Source organism: Mustela putorius, unplaced genomic scaffold (assembly GCF_011764305.1).
Source record: "Mustela putorius furo isolate JIRA1106 unplaced genomic scaffold, ASM1176430v1.1 tig00000095_pilon_pilon_pilon, whole genome shotgun sequence".
Lineage (NCBI taxonomy): Eukaryota > Metazoa > Chordata > Mammalia > Carnivora > Mustelidae > Mustela > Mustela putorius.
In genome coordinates, this window is record NW_025421280.1 from 27,050,653 (window position 1) to 27,067,544 (window position 16,892).

General features: G+C 61.3%; 2 protein-coding genes across 6 annotated transcripts in view; both read left to right on the forward strand.

The window, feature by feature from the left end:
• ELL (elongation factor for RNA polymerase II) overlaps positions 1-10,579 on the forward strand; it is a 73,295-nt gene extending 62,716 nt beyond the window's left edge. For both annotated transcript variants that reach the window (XM_045081499.1, XM_004760945.3), the window contains 6 exons: positions 922-1,018; positions 2,147-2,621; positions 5,901-5,967; positions 6,231-6,402; positions 7,553-7,597; positions 8,247-10,579. In XM_045081499.1, coding sequence (XP_044937434.1) covers positions 922-1,018; positions 2,147-2,621; positions 5,901-5,967; positions 6,231-6,402; positions 7,553-7,597; positions 8,247-8,363 — 973 coding nt within the window. In that variant the 3' untranslated portion in view covers positions 8,364-10,579. The remainder of the gene's footprint in view (positions 1-921; positions 1,019-2,146; positions 2,622-5,900; positions 5,968-6,230; positions 6,403-7,552; positions 7,598-8,246) is intronic.
• A 92-nt stretch (positions 10,580-10,671) lies between these two features.
• On the forward strand, positions 10,672-16,779 carry ISYNA1 (inositol-3-phosphate synthase 1). 4 transcript variants are annotated; one of them, XM_013060535.2, is made up of 12 exons: positions 10,672-11,160; positions 12,967-13,014; positions 13,698-13,826; positions 13,975-14,136; positions 14,437-14,569; positions 14,677-14,870; positions 15,099-15,248; positions 15,332-15,547; positions 15,679-15,843; positions 15,938-16,051; positions 16,125-16,342; positions 16,480-16,779. In XM_013060535.2, exons 1-12 carry the CDS (start codon positions 10,951-10,953, stop codon positions 16,679-16,681), a joined length of 1,941 nt encoding a protein of 646 aa, XP_012915989.1. In that variant the 5' UTR covers positions 10,672-10,950; the 3' UTR covers positions 16,682-16,779. The 4 variants fall into 4 exon arrangements, with proteins under 4 accessions (XP_012915989.1, XP_012915988.1, XP_004761001.1 ...); XM_013060534.2 differs by having other exon boundaries at positions 10,672-13,014; XM_004760944.3 differs by lacking the exons at positions 10,672-11,160; positions 12,967-13,014 and adding an exon at positions 13,478-13,591.
• Positions 16,780-16,892: the final 113 nt, after the last annotated feature.

Consider the following 16,892-nt stretch of genomic DNA (forward strand, 5'->3'; position numbering starts at 1 on the left):
CATCCCATGGTCCAGGTGTGGCTAGAGCAGCCTGGCCTCCTAGGACACTGTGGGTTCCTTCCCCACAGCCCCAGAGCAGAGCAGGGACAGTCCTGCAGGAGTCCCTTCTGTGAGGTCTCTGAGCCTCTGAGCTCCGGGCCGGGGGGTGCTGTGGCTTGGGGCCCCATGTCTGCTTTCAGCATTAGATCGTGCTGCTCTCTCCACGCACTGCACCGGGCTGGCTGTTGGGCTCCCGTGAGACTCACAGCCTCGGAATATGAGAGGGGATCAGAGGGCGGCCTCAAGCCAGGGTCCCTAGTGGGGCCTCCATCTGCCCTTTGAGTGTCACGGTGTCTCTTTTCTGGTCCCTGGCTGCACTGTTGTGCTCGGGTACCGGTAGGCTGGTGACTGCCCCTGTCATCCTTGAGGAGATACTGTCATGTTGGCTCTCAGGAAGGTGGGACCTGAATCCAGGAGTCCTTCCTGTGAGGCTAGGGCATCACAGTCCCCTGCAGCATCTTCTAAGGTTTCTGCAGTAAGCATTGTTAGGATGAATTATTGCTTTTAAAAGGAGGGGTCAGTGCTCAAGTGTGCCCAGCTTCCACAGGGACGTAGCACAGAGCTTGAATATCCAGTTAGTTTTACTCGGGTCTCTGGTCTCCACAGTAACAGGTGTCTGGGTGAGCGGGCGGCCCACTGAGCCTTCTCTAGGCACACAGGACTCCGGGTGGGCCATCCTCCAGGCTGTGGGTGAGCCTGGGGGGCGGGGGTGTTCGGACTGCTCTCTGCCCGCCATGCCCTGAGGTACTCCATGTACTTGGCCCTGCTCTGGTTCACTGGGACAGCGGGCCCACCCTGAATCACTCTTGTAGGAGACACAGTGTGGCATCAACGGGAAGGCAGGTTGTGGGGCCGTACAGCTACCCCGCCTCTCCTCTGTAGGAAGCTGTGTCAGCCACAGAGTGCCGTTGGCCTGCCCGGAGACCCTGCTGCAGCCAGTCCTCCCAGGGAACATGGAAACTCGGCCTCACCCCCTCAGGTAGGAGCAGTGGGCCAGGCTGGGACAAGGCGCGGTGGCCGTGAGGGAGGAGGGTGGGCGAGGGGCCCGTGGGCCAGGCCTGAGCTGTGTTAGGGCAGCCCATGAGGCCCTTCCTTCAGAGGCAGGTGTTTTCTTCGGTGAATGAGCAACTGCCCGACCTTCCCCAGACTGGGCCTGGGCCCTCCGTGCAGCTCCCTCGAATGTTTGTAGGTCTTGTGGCCAAGGGAGGGCAGGCTCCCGGATTGCCCTGAGCCCAGTGCTCTGTGTACAGCAGGCATGGCAAGTGCACTGGCCTCCCAGGGCTGTCATGAAGGATCCGTAGAATCGAGCAGGCCAGCTGCAGGTGCAGGGCCTTGTGAGCCGTGACCACTGCTGGTTCAGTCAGTAGTCAGGATGGGTGCTCAGGTGTCCCCACCTGTGCGCTCTGGCTCGTGAGTCCTTCACCCTAAGTCCCTTATTTCCCCCTTTCCCAGCGTATGTCCAAGGCCCTGAATCCTCCTCGTGGAGAGGTCAGGTCTGTGCCTGACCTGGCCCTGGGCCAAAGTAGAGGGCTGACAGCCTCCTTACCCTGTTCCCCCACCGATGGTGGCCCCGCCACCTTGCTCTCTAGTCATTTCCCAGGGTCTGGGAGATCCGTGGTCTGGCCTCGTCTCACATGCCTCAGCGTTCTCACTTGTGGAGTAAGGCTGCGCCTGCACCGTGTCACAGGGTGTCCCTTGGGGATGCAAGTAGTCTTGGGTCTGGTGGGGGGGGTGTCCCAGCCTGAGGGGCTGCTGTGTGTCCTTCAGACTTGGTCCTTTCACCATCCCTATCATCCAGAGATGACGCCGAATACTGCCAAGTTTCAGAGCAGTCTGTAGAGACGGCCCTTCTTGACTGCTCAGCTGGCTAGTTCCATGATGCTGCCCTTCCTTGGCTCTGTCCTCAGGGTGAGCTGAGCCTAGGTTAGCAAAAGGCTGGTTCTTTTCTGGGTATGCCCCCTTGTGGCCAGAGTGGGCCTTGCAGTTAGGCCCCAGGTTTCCTAGGGCCTCCTGAGCTCAGGGCCTGTTGCTCCCCACCTACTCCTCAGGAGACATCTGTGGCTCCAGACACAGTCTCCCTTTTAAATTTGTTTCCCTACCGTTGCAGAAACGATCACAGCCTCCTGACTTCACCGACTCCCTGGTCAGCAAGAAAACCAGGATATCACATTTTACCCAGAGAGCTCAGCCTGCCATCAATGGGAAGCTGAGTGCACCCCACGGCCGTGAGGCCCTGCTGCCCACTCCAGGCCCACTAGCTGGCTCAGACGCCCACCTGCCCCCACGGTTGGAGCCCCCGAGGACCCATGACCCTCTAGCTGACGTCAGCAATGACCTGGGTCACAGTGGCCGGGACTGTGAGCACGGGGAAGTGGCCGCACCGGCCCCGACTACGTGCCTCAGCTTGCCCCTGCTGACGGACTGTGCCCAGCCCAGCAGGCCCCATGGTGGCTCATCACGCAGCAAATCCAAGAAGAAGTCCAAGAAGCACAAAGACAAGGAGAGAGCAGCTGAGGATAGACACCGGGCCCGGTTGCCAGACCACATGCCCAGCCCCCTAGGAGCCCCACCAGATGCCCCGGGTATGTACCAGGAGGCAGGCCTGGGGTGGGGGACTCTGTAGGAGGACAGTGCCAGGAGCCTGAGCTCCAGCCTACCCCCACCATTGCCCAGAGAGGGACTCTACCACCGCAAGAGCCCCATAGTGGTATGCCCTGCACATTCAGTTTCTTTGTGCCATGTGTTTGGTTGTTTGTTTTTTAGGATTTTATTTATTTATTTGAAAAAAAAGTGAGAGAGCATGAGCGGGGTTGGGAGCGGTTAGAGAAGCAGACTCCCCGCTGAACAGGGAGCCCAATGTGGAGCTCGACCCCAGGACCCCGACAGCATGACCTGAGCCGAAGATAGACATTTAACCAACTGAGCCACCCCGGCGCACCCATGCCCAGTGTTTTTTTTGTTTTTTTAAGATTTTTTGTTTATTCACTAAAGAGAGAGGCAGAGAGAGCCCAGGCAGGAGAAGAGGCAGAGAGAGGAAGAAGCAGATACCCTGTTGAGCTTAGAGCCCGATGTGGGGCGTGATCTGCAAAACTGGAGATCATGACCTGAGCTAAAGGCAGATGCTTAACCATCTGAGCCACCCGGGCGCCCCTGCACCCTGTGTTCTTATACAAGGTTGTCTGTGAAGGTCCCAGCGGTCTCAGCCCTGCTGTGTGTCAGGCCAGTGCTGGGAGCACAGAGCCTCTGACCTGGGGCCCGTGGGAGGAGACAGTCCACCCAGAGAGGAACTAGTTCCGGGCTCAGCTCTGGTTGCTGGGAGGTCCCAGACACTGAAAGGGAGCAGGGTGGAGCTGGGGTTCAAGGAAGGCAGTGGGGTGCAGGGCCTGGCTGGAGTGGGGCAGCACCTGGACTGCCACAGGCCTCATGTAGCCTGCTGACTGGCAAACATTCAGCACGTGGAGACTGGGTTTGGGAAGCTGTCCATAGAACAGCAGGCAATAGGAGTCAGAAGGAGGTCACAGAGTGGGAAGTCGAGAGATCTGGGATCACAGCAGCAGGATGAGAGGGGTGTGGGGCCAGCTGGGGCTGTGTGCTGAGCCAGAGAACCTTTGTGAGGCCCAGAGATACTGTGGAGGTATATGGACAGGCCGGACTTGGGGTGGGAGTAGGGATCTTCACCCTCAGAGCCTGGGCTACCTTGAGTTTGTAGCCCAGGGCTCCTGAGTGGAACAGCCCATGTTGCTGTTAACCTGATGGGCATGGCGTGGCCACAGAGCTGCGGCTGCAGACACTCCTGGCTGTGAAACTTGCTGCTGCTTTCAGATCAGTTCCCCCCAAAGGATCCACCCAGGAGGCATTCCTGGGGCAAGAACAGAGCTGCTTTCTCCTGAAGGCTTTTCAATGAGTTGTTCACCTGCTCTCCAGAAAGGCGTTTGCCAGCCCCTCCCTCTGGCTGGAGGGCAGGTGTTGGCAGCAGCGGGGTGGGGAGACAAGGCCTGGCTCCCCGGAGGTGGTCCTGTCTGGAGAGACAAACTCTGAGCAGGCCCAGCCAGGCAGCACGTCCTGTGCTAAATGGTGAAAGCAAAGACCCATGTTCCCCCAGCAGGGCCCGGGAAGGGAGGAGGACATGTGGCACTCAGCTGGCTTCAGATCCTGTCTAGGGCACATGGGCCTGGGCATCTTGTCCCCAGGTTAAGGTGGGAAAGTGAGATTTGGAATCAGCACACCAGGGAGTAGGGGGCCCAAGGAAGAGAGAAGGACAACTAAGGTACTAAAAGCAATTGTTTTGTCCATCTGAATCTCCGTCTCCCAGGCGCCTCAAATGTAACAGGAATGGCCGAGCACAGAGGCCTACCGCCCTGTTCCCGGATGCCTTCTGGGACGTCCTCTGTGTGCTCTGCTGGTGGGGGCAGCCACACATGCTGGAACCACCCACCTTCCTTAACAATGGCATTGTTCTTTGTGCACCATGCCCCTCCCTCAGATGCGCTGGAGAAGGTTCCAGGGCAGCATGTGAGGAAGCTTCCTTGCATCTGTGTCTCATGTGGGAGGGACGGCATCAGTTGAACCCACTCCTCCATGGGCCACCGTCCAGGCCCTGCACCATGCTCATCTCTGCCCCAGGCAGACGCAGCAGCCTGCACCTGTCCAGCGGATGGCTTTCCTTAGCCACCCCTGTGTGGATGCCAACCTGGACCTTGTAGCCCCAACTTGTGTTCCTCAGGGCTACCTGTCCCCCGTGCTACCGGTCCAGCTCTGGGTCCTCTGTCCATTCTCGTGCCTGCTCCCCGCTCTTGCTCGGTCTGTCTCCCCCTCCTGCTGCCTCCGTGTGCCTTCCTGGGCAGGCTGGTGTGCTGGGTGGGGAGCCTTCTCCTAGTGGCACCCAGCCCCAGGGAAGCACAGGAGAAGCTGGTAGAAGGGGCAGGAGGCAGCTGCGGGGAGGGTTCCCTTTAGGCCCCAGCCCTGCCGTGGGAACCATCTCAGTGGGTTTGGTGGGGGCTGAGCCCTGAGGTTTGCCTCAGGCTAGAGCTCGAAGGTGGCTTAAGTGCCAGGAGAATATGACCCTGAGCCTTGGTTTCTCTGTTTGTTCTCTCACCTGGTAAAGATTCAGAAGGGCTAAATGAGGCTGTGTTGACTGGGCCCACAAATGGCAGAACACTCTGGAAGGCGTAACTCACACAAAGCATGTGTGGCAGAAGTATGGCCTAAGCTCTCACATGTGTGTTCATTGGGCTACAGCCCTGAGAGGTGGGAAACATGCACTCCCTCCATTAGTGGGAGTCCCGGGGCACAGGGATTCCCGGGGGGGTCCACTGCCCCTCTAGGGACACACGCTGTGTACTGACAACATGTGGCACAGTGACAGAATCTCTTCTACGCTGGGAAGAAAGGCCATTGGAAGGAAGCCCCTGGGAAGGCTACATTGTAGTTCTGGTCAGCTGTGCCCCCAAGTGGCATGGACAATCCCATGTCCCACAGTCCCACCTCGTGGGCGGCCTGGGGTGCAGGCTGGAGCCAGGGCTCTCCCATGCAGCCCTCTGGCTCTGTCCGCTTGGCCAGAGGTGGGCAGGTGGGTTGCTTATCTCCAGAGTAATGGTCTTTGCCACGCAGTTCGCAGAGCCAGCGGTGTTGCTGACTAGCTCAGGCTCTGGGCCTGCAATGAACTTGTACTTGCTTGCAGCTCCTTGCTGAAAACCTGCACATGGCACCGTCATGCTCTCTGCACATGCTATGCTCGGCTGTGGTGCTGCCAGGTCCCGTGAGGCCCCCTAGGTGGCCCCTGACGGGCCTTCTCCCTGCCTCTGCCATCTGCTGCCCCTCCGTGTCCTTCAGACAACAGACCTTTTGATCTTTCTTTGTAGCTTTGAACGGGACCTGCAGCAGCTCAAGTGTCCCCACATCGACCTCAGAGACGCCCGACTACTTGCTGTGAGCACTTCCCTCGCTGGCCTAGCGCCTTCTCCCCACCCTGCCCTCTGCCCTGCGCTGCAGCTGGGCCTCTGGAGGACTTCCCCGGGGGCGGGGGTCGTCTTGGGCCACACAGCCTGTTCCAGGCCCAGGCTCCTCCTGGAGCCGGGCGGTTGCCCCTGACGTTGGCGCCCGGTGGGGCCAGGCGTGCAGCCAGGGGCACTCCAGCCTCTCCCCCCGCAGCCCCCTGAGCCCTGCCGGGCCCCTCTTTTCTGTCTCCTCAGAAAATATGCTACCATTTCCTCCTCGGAGCAGCGCCAGAGCTACAAGAACGACTTCAATGCAGAATACAGCGAGTACCGCGACCTGCACGCACGCATCGAGCAGATCACGCGGCGCTTCACGCAGCTGGACGCCCAGCTCCGGCAGCTGTCCCAGGGCTCCGAGGAATACGAGGTAGGTAGCGCCCCGGCCATGGCCCCCAGCCCCCCGCCCTGTTCCCTGCTCCCCACCCCTGGTGGGGTGTGCTAGTCCCTGCGCTCTGCACCCTGCCTGGGTAGGGTGGCAGGTTTCTCGTGGGTGCAGCCAAAGCCAAGACTTCCAACCCCACCGGTGGCCCCAGAGCCTGGCCACTACCTCTCCCAGGTGAGGAGGGCTGCCTCGCTCAGCCCGTGTTTCTCCCTGTCGCAGCCTGGCAGGCAGCTGTCCCTAGCTGCTGGTGTGCTTGGTCAGTCCTCCAGGGCTCTGCCATGGGAGTCCACGGGCCCTGTGCAGTGGGGACACTGGAGACCGGCTCCACAGGCAGGAGATGGCCCCCCACCTGGGGAGTCTTGTTCAGAGCCCCTGAAACAGCCAGGACCTGTAGGGTTGGGTCTGCTGTGCAGCTCACAGCCGATCTGTGCTATCGGAGCCACAGGGCTGGGGCTGGAGAGTCCCTGTGGCTCCTCCCCCTCTGCTCAAGCTGACCCATGTTGGGAGCTCCCTGCTGGGAGGAGTGGGGGCAGTGCTGTTGGTCACTCCCCTCGGTCACTCCCCTCATGCCACCTTTCAGAGTTAGTCTGATTAATTAGGGTGTTGGGGTTGTGGGGACCTCTTTGGTTTCCAGAGGAAACAGCTCATAGTTGGAGGAGTGATGAGGGTTCCGAGGGTCTGGGACAGAGGAGTCCTGGGGTCTTGCTCTTCTCCCTCCTGTAGCCCCCACATGGACGTTCCTCAGTATCCCCCTGCACCCCCAGGTGGTGGGGGGGGGGCTCTGCTCTTGGCCTTGAACAGTGGGCAGGCCAGCTGGGTGTGAGGGAAGGAGGCAGCCCGGCCTGCTCTTAGCCTCCTCCCTCCCACTGCGTAGGCCACTGTGTTTGTCCCTGAGGCTGGGCCCCTGCCCCTCACTCCCCTGGCCCGGCTTCCTCCCCCACCTCCTGCCCTGCTCATCCTCCCCTCCCGCACCACCCCCAACCCCAGCCTGGCTCTCTTTACTTTGTCAACTTCTCTCAGGCCTACTGTCTCAAGGCTGGTGGTGACTCTGCAGGTCACAGGTTATCAGACAAGCTCAGTCTGGGCCTCCTGCAGGCGAGAGCATTGTTCGCTTTCTCTTTTGTTTCTCCTCCAGACTACTCGGGGCCAGATTTTGCAGGAATATCGAAAAATCAAAAAGGTAAGTTTCCACCCCTTGTGGGGGGTGGGGTGGGGTCAGATGAAGATGGCTCAAGGTGAGCCGCACTAGGGAAGGGCCTTGGCTAGGTCTCCAGTCCTCAGAGCAGCTCCTGCCTCCCCCTCCCCCACCATTTACTGCTGAGAAGCTCAGCGCATCCCTTCCCTGGCAGCAAAACACCCTCCAGCACTCCCACTCCTCTGTGGGTGCAGCCCCCAGGCTCTTTCCAGCTCCCCACAAGGACAGGGGAGGAGCTGAAGCTCCCTGCCCCCCTGCAGCAGGAATGCACCTTCAGGGCTCTCTCAGTTCTTGCTCTGAAGGCCGCTAGCTGTGGGTTCGCCATGTGTGTGCCCCTGTGTGCCAGGCCTCCAGTCCAGGAAGGAGACTTCCTGACAGTCTTGCCTCTGGCCGCCCTCATCCTGGCAGTGACTCTGTTTCCCAGGATGGGGCTTGGGGAGAGGCACCAGCCCAGGGCTCTGGCCTGAGGTAGAGCAAGGGTCCTCGTCCTTGCGTGGTAGGCGCTGGCCTGCAGGCAGGGGGGTGGGAGCCCAGGGCTGCCCGTAGGCTGGCACACGAGGCGGCACTTGGCCCTGCTGCGCTCTGGGACGCTGGCTGGTGGGGGATGTGGCTCAAGTCTGCCTCTCTCTTGCAGACCAACACCAACTACAGCCAGGAAAAGCACCGCTGCGAGTACCTGCACAGCAAGCTGGCCCACATCAAGAGGCTCATTGCCGAGTACGACCAGCGGCAGCTGCAGGCCTGGCCCTAGCCTGACGCCAGGGCGCCGGAGGTTCTGCGCGGCCTGCTGGGCCAGCTCCCCTTGCTGGGCTGACCCTTCTGGACAGCGGGGGAGTGGGGGGGCTGGGCGGGGGTGGGGGAGGCTACAGAGCGGAAAAAGAGATTTATTTAAAAAAATAAACACAAGGAAGACATGTTCATCTGAGCCAGCAACGCCGGCTTTCAGGGGAGCCCCCGCAGACTGCGGCCCTCAGCTCACCGAGGAAGGTGGGGTGGCCAGTGTCTCATCCCACGCCCCCAGCCCCCCACATCTCCTGGGGAGCCCCCACCCAGGATGGGCTCTTCAGGAGGCCCACCTCCTCTCCAGCCTGCAGCCCAAGGGGTTTCAGTGTCCCCTCCTGGAAAGACTCCAAGGCCAGCCTGTCTGCCTTTTCTAGTTTTATACAAAGACAGCCACTTTTAGCTACTACTTAGGAGACTCGTCTATTTTTGTATGAGAGAGAAAGCATCTTTTCTAAACCTGTGCCTCCCCTCCTTGGATACCAGGGTCCAGATGCCGCCCTGTGTCCTGCCTGCAGTATTACAGATGCCATCGCAAAGTTCAGAGCTGTTCCTGAGGGCTGGGGGCCGGGGAGGGTGGGGCGCAGGGGCTGCTGCCGGCTGGGCTGGCCTCCCAGGCTGTCCTCCTGGGCTGGTGTCTGGCTGTGTTCCTGCCCTGGCCTCCCCAGCCCTCACGGCACCCCCAGGCCAGGACAGGGTTTCTGCTGTACCGGGGTGGAGGCCCGCCCAGGGCTATTTCAAGAACTCCAGCTGGCCCGGAGCAGCTGCGGGAGCAGAGCGGCTCTTGGCCCACCGGGCCTGCCCTGCTATTTCAGGCCCTCAGCTGTAGGGGGTCACTGGGGCTTTTCTGGGCTACGAGCTCACATTGCAAGAGCAGTGTCGGATTTTATTATGTTCTCAATTTCCCCCTTTGCTGCTGCTTTTCTTTTCGCGCTGAGACTGTGTGGTCTCCATGCTGTTGACCTCGCTCTGTCCCTCAGTCCGCTTGTGGATCTTGGGGTCATCTTAGCAGAGCCACCGCAGGCTTTGCACTCAGGGAGGAGCTGGGGGTCAGGGGGGTCGGGGGACCCCCCACCCCCCCACCGAGAGCGAGCTTAGAAAATGTGCCCTGTCCGCCCACTCTGGGGGCATGGGCTCCATGGACACCATAATTGCTGCTTAGTAGCTGTGCCTAGTCCAGTGTCCCCCAGAGTGTTGGGGGACCATGCACACGCATGCACCTGTGTGTGCGTGCGTATGCACGTGTGTGTGTATGTGGGAGGGGACCCTGCCGGGTTGCAGTGGGGCCTGAGGCGTGTGTTCACATTCAGGGCCACAGTCCATGGAGCCACCAGGACTGGGGAGGCAGAGGGAGTGGCTGCAACCTGGAGCCTAGGGCTGGCAAGCTGGGGGGTGCTGGGGATGCGGCCGCCCACAGGAGTGAGGCAGGGAGAGCATGAGTGATCGGCAGGCAGGTCTGTTCTTCTAAGCCACAGGGAGGTCTCCTGCTGGCTTCCCAAAGAGCGGCGCCGAGTGGAGGCTCCCCTGCAGCGTGCCCGGCCCAATGGTGCCTTCCTGGGTGCCCCTGGGATGCCCAGAGCACCAAGGCAACTGATCCTTCATGTTTCAATAAGTGTTTTGTTTTTCATTTGGGATGGAGTGGGAGGGCTGAGCGGACCCCAGGGACCCCCGAGCTCCACATATAGCCGTGTCGTGTGCGCAGACTGTACCCAGCCGGACAGGCAGACTCGGGTGAAGGATTATTTAAGCAGGCTGCAGCCAGAGGGCTGACCCAGCCCTCTGCCCTGGGAACCAGTTCAAGGGACTCTAAGTTGAATTTCCTTTTTGTTGTTGGCTTTTTGTTGTTTTTTTGTTATTGTTGTTTTTCTCCTTTTAAGGAATTATGAAGCTAAAAAAAGTATTGTGCTTTGGGGGATGATGGACAAAAGTTCTAGCTGATTAAATATGGTCTAACTTATTGATATTGTGTCCCCCCCCCCCTTTTAATATTGTACTGTGGAGAAAAACTATTTTGAGCCATGGAGTTGGTGTTTACAAGAACTTTTCACTTTTGCCAAAATGTTACGATTGAAAGGCATCTGCGTCTTCAGTTTCCTAATATTTTCTTAAAAGATCTAGTGTCCTTTTTGTACACTAAGCAGGTGAATGCTGATTTTTTCAACCTACAATAAATTTCACTGAACCGAACCCCGCAGCCCCAGGTGCTTGGGTACATTTGTGTCTGTCCTAACCGGGGCCTCCTGGCCCCCTGTGGGGGTGGGCTGGGGTCGGGAGGAGACGGGGCGCTGGAGCAGCCGTGGTGTTGAGCAGGTATGAGGTGCGGGTTAGGGCGGGAGGCAGGGAGGCGGGCAGGTGGAGACTAGCCGAGACGCAGGGGCCTTGCTAATGCGAGGCATGAGGTCAGACTGCCTGGTCATAGGTAGGAAAGGATGAAGACAAGCTATGGGGCTAGTGGGGAGCCACGGTAGGTATAGGGGTTGGGCTGTGTCCTCAGGTGGTAGACCAGGTCCAGCAGGGGCCTTCCAAAGTGCCACAGCCCCCAGGAGTAGTAGGGACATATGGGGCCAGGGGAGTGCCCTTCCTTGGGGGTAAATGACCTGTGGGTGGGGAAAAGGGCAGTGATGGCGCTGTTTTATTGTTTCTTCCCACCAGGCCAGCTCGCAGGGGCTGCCCCTGTGCCCATGATGGGGATGGGGAGGCCAAGGCCCAGTGGGATTCCCCAGGCCCAGAATGCCAGCAGGGATGGCTGTCCTTGTCCCATGCTCCAGGTGAGGAGATGAAGGCAGGGGTCAGGGTCCTGCTTTTGAAGGACAGGGTGGGGGTGGGTGTTTATTTTAGAAAGGAAAAACAGACAAAGAATAATAAGCCTGGGATGAAAGGGGTCCAGGGGTCAGGGGCTCTGGGCCTTAGGCTTTTGGACAGCCCCGCTGGCTCCAGCCTTGGCCTGAGTTCTAAGGTGGCCTGGGAATCCAAGGGGCACAGGAGATAAGATCAGGCGGGCCTGTGGGGCAGGGTGTACCCTGCTCCCTGGGCAGCCTGGCTATCCGTCCTATCGGGATAACATCTCTATCCCCACAGTCCAGGGTCCAGGGCCAGTGTCTGCTTCTTTGTACCCTGTCATGCCTTAGCTTTGCTGTGGCCACGTGCTCCCCAGGTCCTTCACCAGACTCCCCTGCAGCCCCTCACGCTGCCCGGAGGCACCATGGCCATCACGCCCTGAGCGCGCCTCAGCTGCAGGAGGTGCCCCCAGCACTCTGATCCCACGGCCCCTTCTATGTGCTAGGCTCTGCATGGGCACTGGCACTTGGTGGACATAGCCCTGCCCCTGCCTTCAGTAGCCTGTGTTACGGTGGGGACAGGGATTCCCCCGTCCCTCCCAGGGAGCACAGTACCTCTGTGTCACACACCCAGGCAGTCCCTGCAATTGCTGTCCGGTGCCCCACTGACTGTTCTGTTTTCGCCCTTCTCCCGGCACCTCCCACAGGCTGCCCCGTGAATGCTGGGGCTCCCCAAGCCTGGGTCTTGGGGCCTTTCCAGTCTCTGCACATTCCCAGGTTACCTGGCACTTGGAGGCACAAGTGTCTTCCAGACCGCTGGCACCAACTGGATTTCAGTTCTTGGAGCTGGTAGCAGAGCCTGCAGGCTAAGGGCTCAGTCCCATGAGACCGCCCCCCACTCCAGGCACCTGCCACAAGTCTCTGGCCACTGGCTATCAATCAGGTGTTCCCACGGCTCCCTCCTAGGTTTGCTCGAATGGCTTACAGCACTCAGGAGAACACTTCAGCCACCAAACAGGAGGTAGATGCTGAAGGCAGGGTGTGGGGTATGTCACCGGGCGCCCATGCCCTTCTCCAGGTGTGCCCTCCCACATTTCCTGTGTTCGCTCAACCTGTGTGGTTTCGGGGTGTTTATGGAGGTTCCATTACATAGGTGTGATGAAATCGCCAGCCTTTGGTTGTTGCACTCCATCTCCGGCCAGAAACTAGGGACAAGACCCAAATACTTATTGCACAATATTCCCTGTCCCCAGCCTTGAGGGCCGGCCCTGGTCCCCAGACTGCTGCTCCCCCCATCCCACCTGGCCACCTTTTCACCTACCCCTGAACCCATTCCCCCCAGGTTTTTGCATGGGCAGTTCTTCATGTATCTTGATAAAAGATGTGTCATGTCTCAAGACCCCTTCCAGCAACCACCTCTCCTAGGCAGCCTGCCCTGCCAGACCAACTTCCAGGTTGCCTCTGGCTTGGGGTGCCCCAGTCTACTTCCGGCTCCCCCACACTGGAGTCCCTTGAGGTTGAAGCTTGGAGCCCCCAACCCCCAAGGCCAGGCCCATGTTTCCTGCGAGTGTTCCCAACTATCCACCTTTTGGGTCAGCTCCAGTGGTGGAAACTTTCCAGCCGGAGGAGGCCGCTTGTTTTGGAAAGTTCCTGGGGGAGCCGCCCCCGCCCTCCCCGCCGGGTTCCCACGCTCCCTTATCACTGGGTGCTAGGGGGGCGCAGTGCTGTGCATGCCTTGCTCCTCCCCAGCTGACCTCCTTGGTCCTGCCCCCTCCTCCCTTCCCCTCCTCTCCTCAGGGAACACTGGCCCCTCCAGCCTGGCTCCGCCAAGCCCTCCTGCTACAGGTAGGGAAACTGAGGCCTCGCAGTGCCCCCTCCAACACACCATGTGAGCCAGGTCGGGAGTGCCTGGTGGGTAGTACGGCTCAGGAAAGGGGAGGCGGAGGTGGCCTGGGCTGGAGGACTAAGCCCCGGCTCAGCCTTTGGCCCTACCTTCCACAGCAGCATCTCAGACCCAGGTGCCCAGCCCCACCTCCTGCCTGGTGGCTGGGCCTGGCTCGCTCTCTCGCAGCCCTAATGTTCTCTTTTGTAAAATGAGGAAAAGTGGCCGTGCGCCCTAACTGGCTGTGATGCGAAGCGAGTCCACGCGCCCGATGCGGGTGGCCGGGTCTGTAGCCCACGTGGATGTCCCGCCGCACCCGGTGGGGCGGGAACCCAAGGGCAGGGATGGCTTGGGCCTGCGGGGCCTTGAACCCCAGACCTCCGAGTACTAGGCGGGCGCGCCCCTCCTCCCTGCGCGCCCCTCCTCCTTGGCGCGGGTGGGGTGAGGGGCGGGGCGTGGGCGGGGCTGCGGCTCTTTTCTCCGGAGTTCGCGCGCCCCGAGCCCTCGCCTACCGCCACTGTCCGAGTTGACTCCGCACCGGTGAGTGCGGCTCCGGGACGTGGTGCGGGCTCTCTGGGGACCGCGGTGGGCCCGGTCTGCCGGCTCTTGTGTCCCCGCTGACCTTCTGCCCACCCTGCGCCCCTAGCTCTCCGGGATGGAGGCCACAGCCAATTTCGTGGTCGAGAGCCCCGACGTGGTCTACGGCCCCGATACCATCGAAGCTCAGTACGAGTACCGGACAGCGTGTGTCAGCCGCGAGGGCAGCGTCCTCAAGGTAGGCAACGGACCCGGGCTGGAGGGTGGGAGCTGGGGGAACCTGGGAGCCGGGAGGGGACGGGAATTACCCAACGTCGAAGACTCTGCTCGGACAGTAAGGGAGGAAGGGCCTGTGACCGCAGACTCACTGCACTGCCCGCCCCTAGGTATACCCCACGTCCACGCGCTTCACCTTTCGGACCGCTCGGCAGGTGCCCCGGCTTGGGGTCATGCTCGTCGGCTGGGGCGGGAACAACGGCTCCACGCTCACCGCCGCGGTGCTGGCCAACCGACTGCGCCTCTCCTGGCCCACGCGCACTGGCCGCAAGGTGGGGGGGTCGGGTGGGGCTCGGCCGGAGTCCCTGCAGGAGGGGGAAGGGCCTTTAGGGCGCGGAGCTCTACGAAGGAGACGACCCATGGGGACAGAGCCTAAAGTGCCCTCGTGCTGTCCTGGGTGTGTGTGTGGGGGGGGGGTGGTCTCCAAAGGGGGAATGGCTTCTGCCTTGACTCGGAGCACAGAGCTGAGGCGCCCAGAAGAAAGGCGGAGCTTGAGGGTGCTAGGTGGGGCCGTGGGGGCTGGTGGTTCACGCCACGCCCCACCTCACCCCGCCCTGCCTGCCGCCCCCCAGGAGGCCAACTACTACGGCTCGCTGACGCAGGCGGGCACCGTTAGCCTGGGCTTGGACGCCGAGGGCCAGGAGGTGTTCGTGCCCTTCAGCTCACTGCTGCCCATGGTGGCACCCGACGACCTCGTGTTCGACGGTGGGCGGGGCCCTAGGCAGGGGGTTGGTGTGGGAGGCGGGGTCTGGAGGGGTCCATGTTCTGAGTTGGGCTGAGTTTGGGCGTGTGTCGTCCCCCGCCCCCCCCAGGCTGGGACATATCATCGCTGAACTTGGCTGAAGCAATGCGGCGCGCGCAGGTACTGGATTGGGGGCTGCAGGAGCAACTGTGGCCGCACCTGGAGGCGCTGCGCCCGCGGCCCTCTGTCTACATCCCCGAGTTCATCGCAGCTAACCAGAGTGTGCGCGCTGACAACCTCATACAGGGCACGCGCGCACAGCAGGTGCGGCCCTGCCCCAAGCCCTGTATCCCTTGCCACTTGTTGCTCTTTCCTTCCGAGCCTGAGTTACCACCCACCACCCCTCCCATTCCACGCCCCTCACCCCTTATTGGCCTTTGTCTCCTCATTCCCATTCTGAGGTTCCAGACCTCACTTTGTACTTGGGGAACTGAGTATCCCAGACCTCCCCAGGTCGAGGGTCCTGTACAATCCCTTTCCCTCCCCACCCAGCTGGAGCAGATCCGTAGGGACATCCGTGACTTCCGGTCCAGCGCTGGGCTAGACAAGGTCATCGTGCTGTGGACAGCGAATACTGAGCGCTTCTGCGAAGTGGTCCCTGGCCTCAATGACACCGCTGAGAACCTGCTGCGGACCATCCAGGTGGGTGCACCCAGGGTTGGAGAGAGGGGTCAGGACCCGTCCCAAAGGATCCCTCCCTGCTGATCCCCCGCCTGTGTCCACAGCTGGGCCTGGAGGTGTCGCCCTCCACTCTCTTCGCTGTGGCCAGCATCTTGGAGGGCTGCGCCTTCCTCAATGGGTCCCCACAGAACACACTGGTGCCCGGGGCACTTGAGCTCGCCCAGCAACGACGTGTCTTCGTGGGTGGTGATGACTTCAAGTCAGGCCAGACCAAGGTCAAGTCCGTGCTTGTGGACTTCCTCATAGGCTCTGGCCTCAAGGTGCGTGGGCCTGGGGGGTGCACAGCTCAGGAGCGGGGATGGGGTGGGCTGGACCCCAAGCACCAGGCTTGTGGCTGCGGGGCTTGTGGCCCTGGGGCCTGCAGCTGCTGTGGGGCCCCTTGTTCCCACAGACCATGTCCATCGTGAGCTACAACCACCTGGGCAACAACGATGGGCAGAACCTGTCAGCGCCGCCACAGTTCCGCTCCAAGGAGGTGTCCAAGAGCAGCGTGGTGGACGACATGGTGCAGAGCAACCCAGTGCTCTACAGGCCCGGCGAGGAGCCTGACCACTGCGTGCGTGGGCCATAGGCCTCTGGGGGGCCGGGGGCAGGGGGGAGCCCCTGGTGGAGCAGGGCAGGGCCCCCCGTGACCTCATGCTGCTCCCCAGGTGGTCATCAAGTACGTGCCATACGTTGGCGACAGCAAGCGCGCGCTGGACGAGTACACCTCGGAGCTGATGCTGGGCGGCACTAACACGCTGGTGCTGCACAACACGTGTGAGGTGCGGGGCCCGCCAGGGCGGGAGTGGGGCTGCCCACCGGCCCCACCTGCCTCCTAACCCACCGGCCCCGCAGGATTCCCTCCTGGCTGCGCCCATCATGCTGGACCTGGTGCTGCTGACCGAGCTGTGCCAGCGTGTGAGCTTCTGCACGGATGCCGACCCAGAGCCACAGGGCTTCCACTCAGTGCTGTCGCTGCTCAGCTTCCTGTTCAAGGCGCCGCTGGTGCCGCCGGGCAGCCCGGTAGTGAACGCGCTCTTCCGCCAGCGCAGCTGCATCGAGAATATCCTCAGGTGGGCCCTGGCTTTGAGGTCCCCATCAGAGGCCCGCACATCCGCTGGTTGCCTCGGCACAGGGACTGGAGGGCCTGGAGGCTTTGGGGACCCCGGCCTCGGAGTCCAGCCCCACTCAGTCCTGACCTTTCCCCCAGGGCCTGTGTGGGGCTCCCGCCGCAGAACCACATGCTTCTGGAGCACAAGATGGAGCGCCCCGGGGTCAAGCGAGTGGGGCCTGTGGTAGCCACCTGCCCTGTGCCTTGCAAGAGAGGAGCGGCGCCCACTGCCCCCAATGGCTGTACGGGTGATGCCAATGGGCTCTCACAGGCTGACGCACCCCAGATGCCCACCACTTAAGGCCATGGCCATCCTCCCCCAAAACTCTTGCCCCACTGCCCCCTCAGGACCCAACCCTTCCAAGACCCCTGAAGACAATAAAGCCAGTGCCACTCTCAGCCACAGCATCATCTGTGGGTTCTGGGCGCCTGCGACCTAACCCTAGCCACCCCCCCAACTCCAGCCCCATCTCCCATCTTTCTCATGGTAGACTCCTACCTACCCTTCCCAA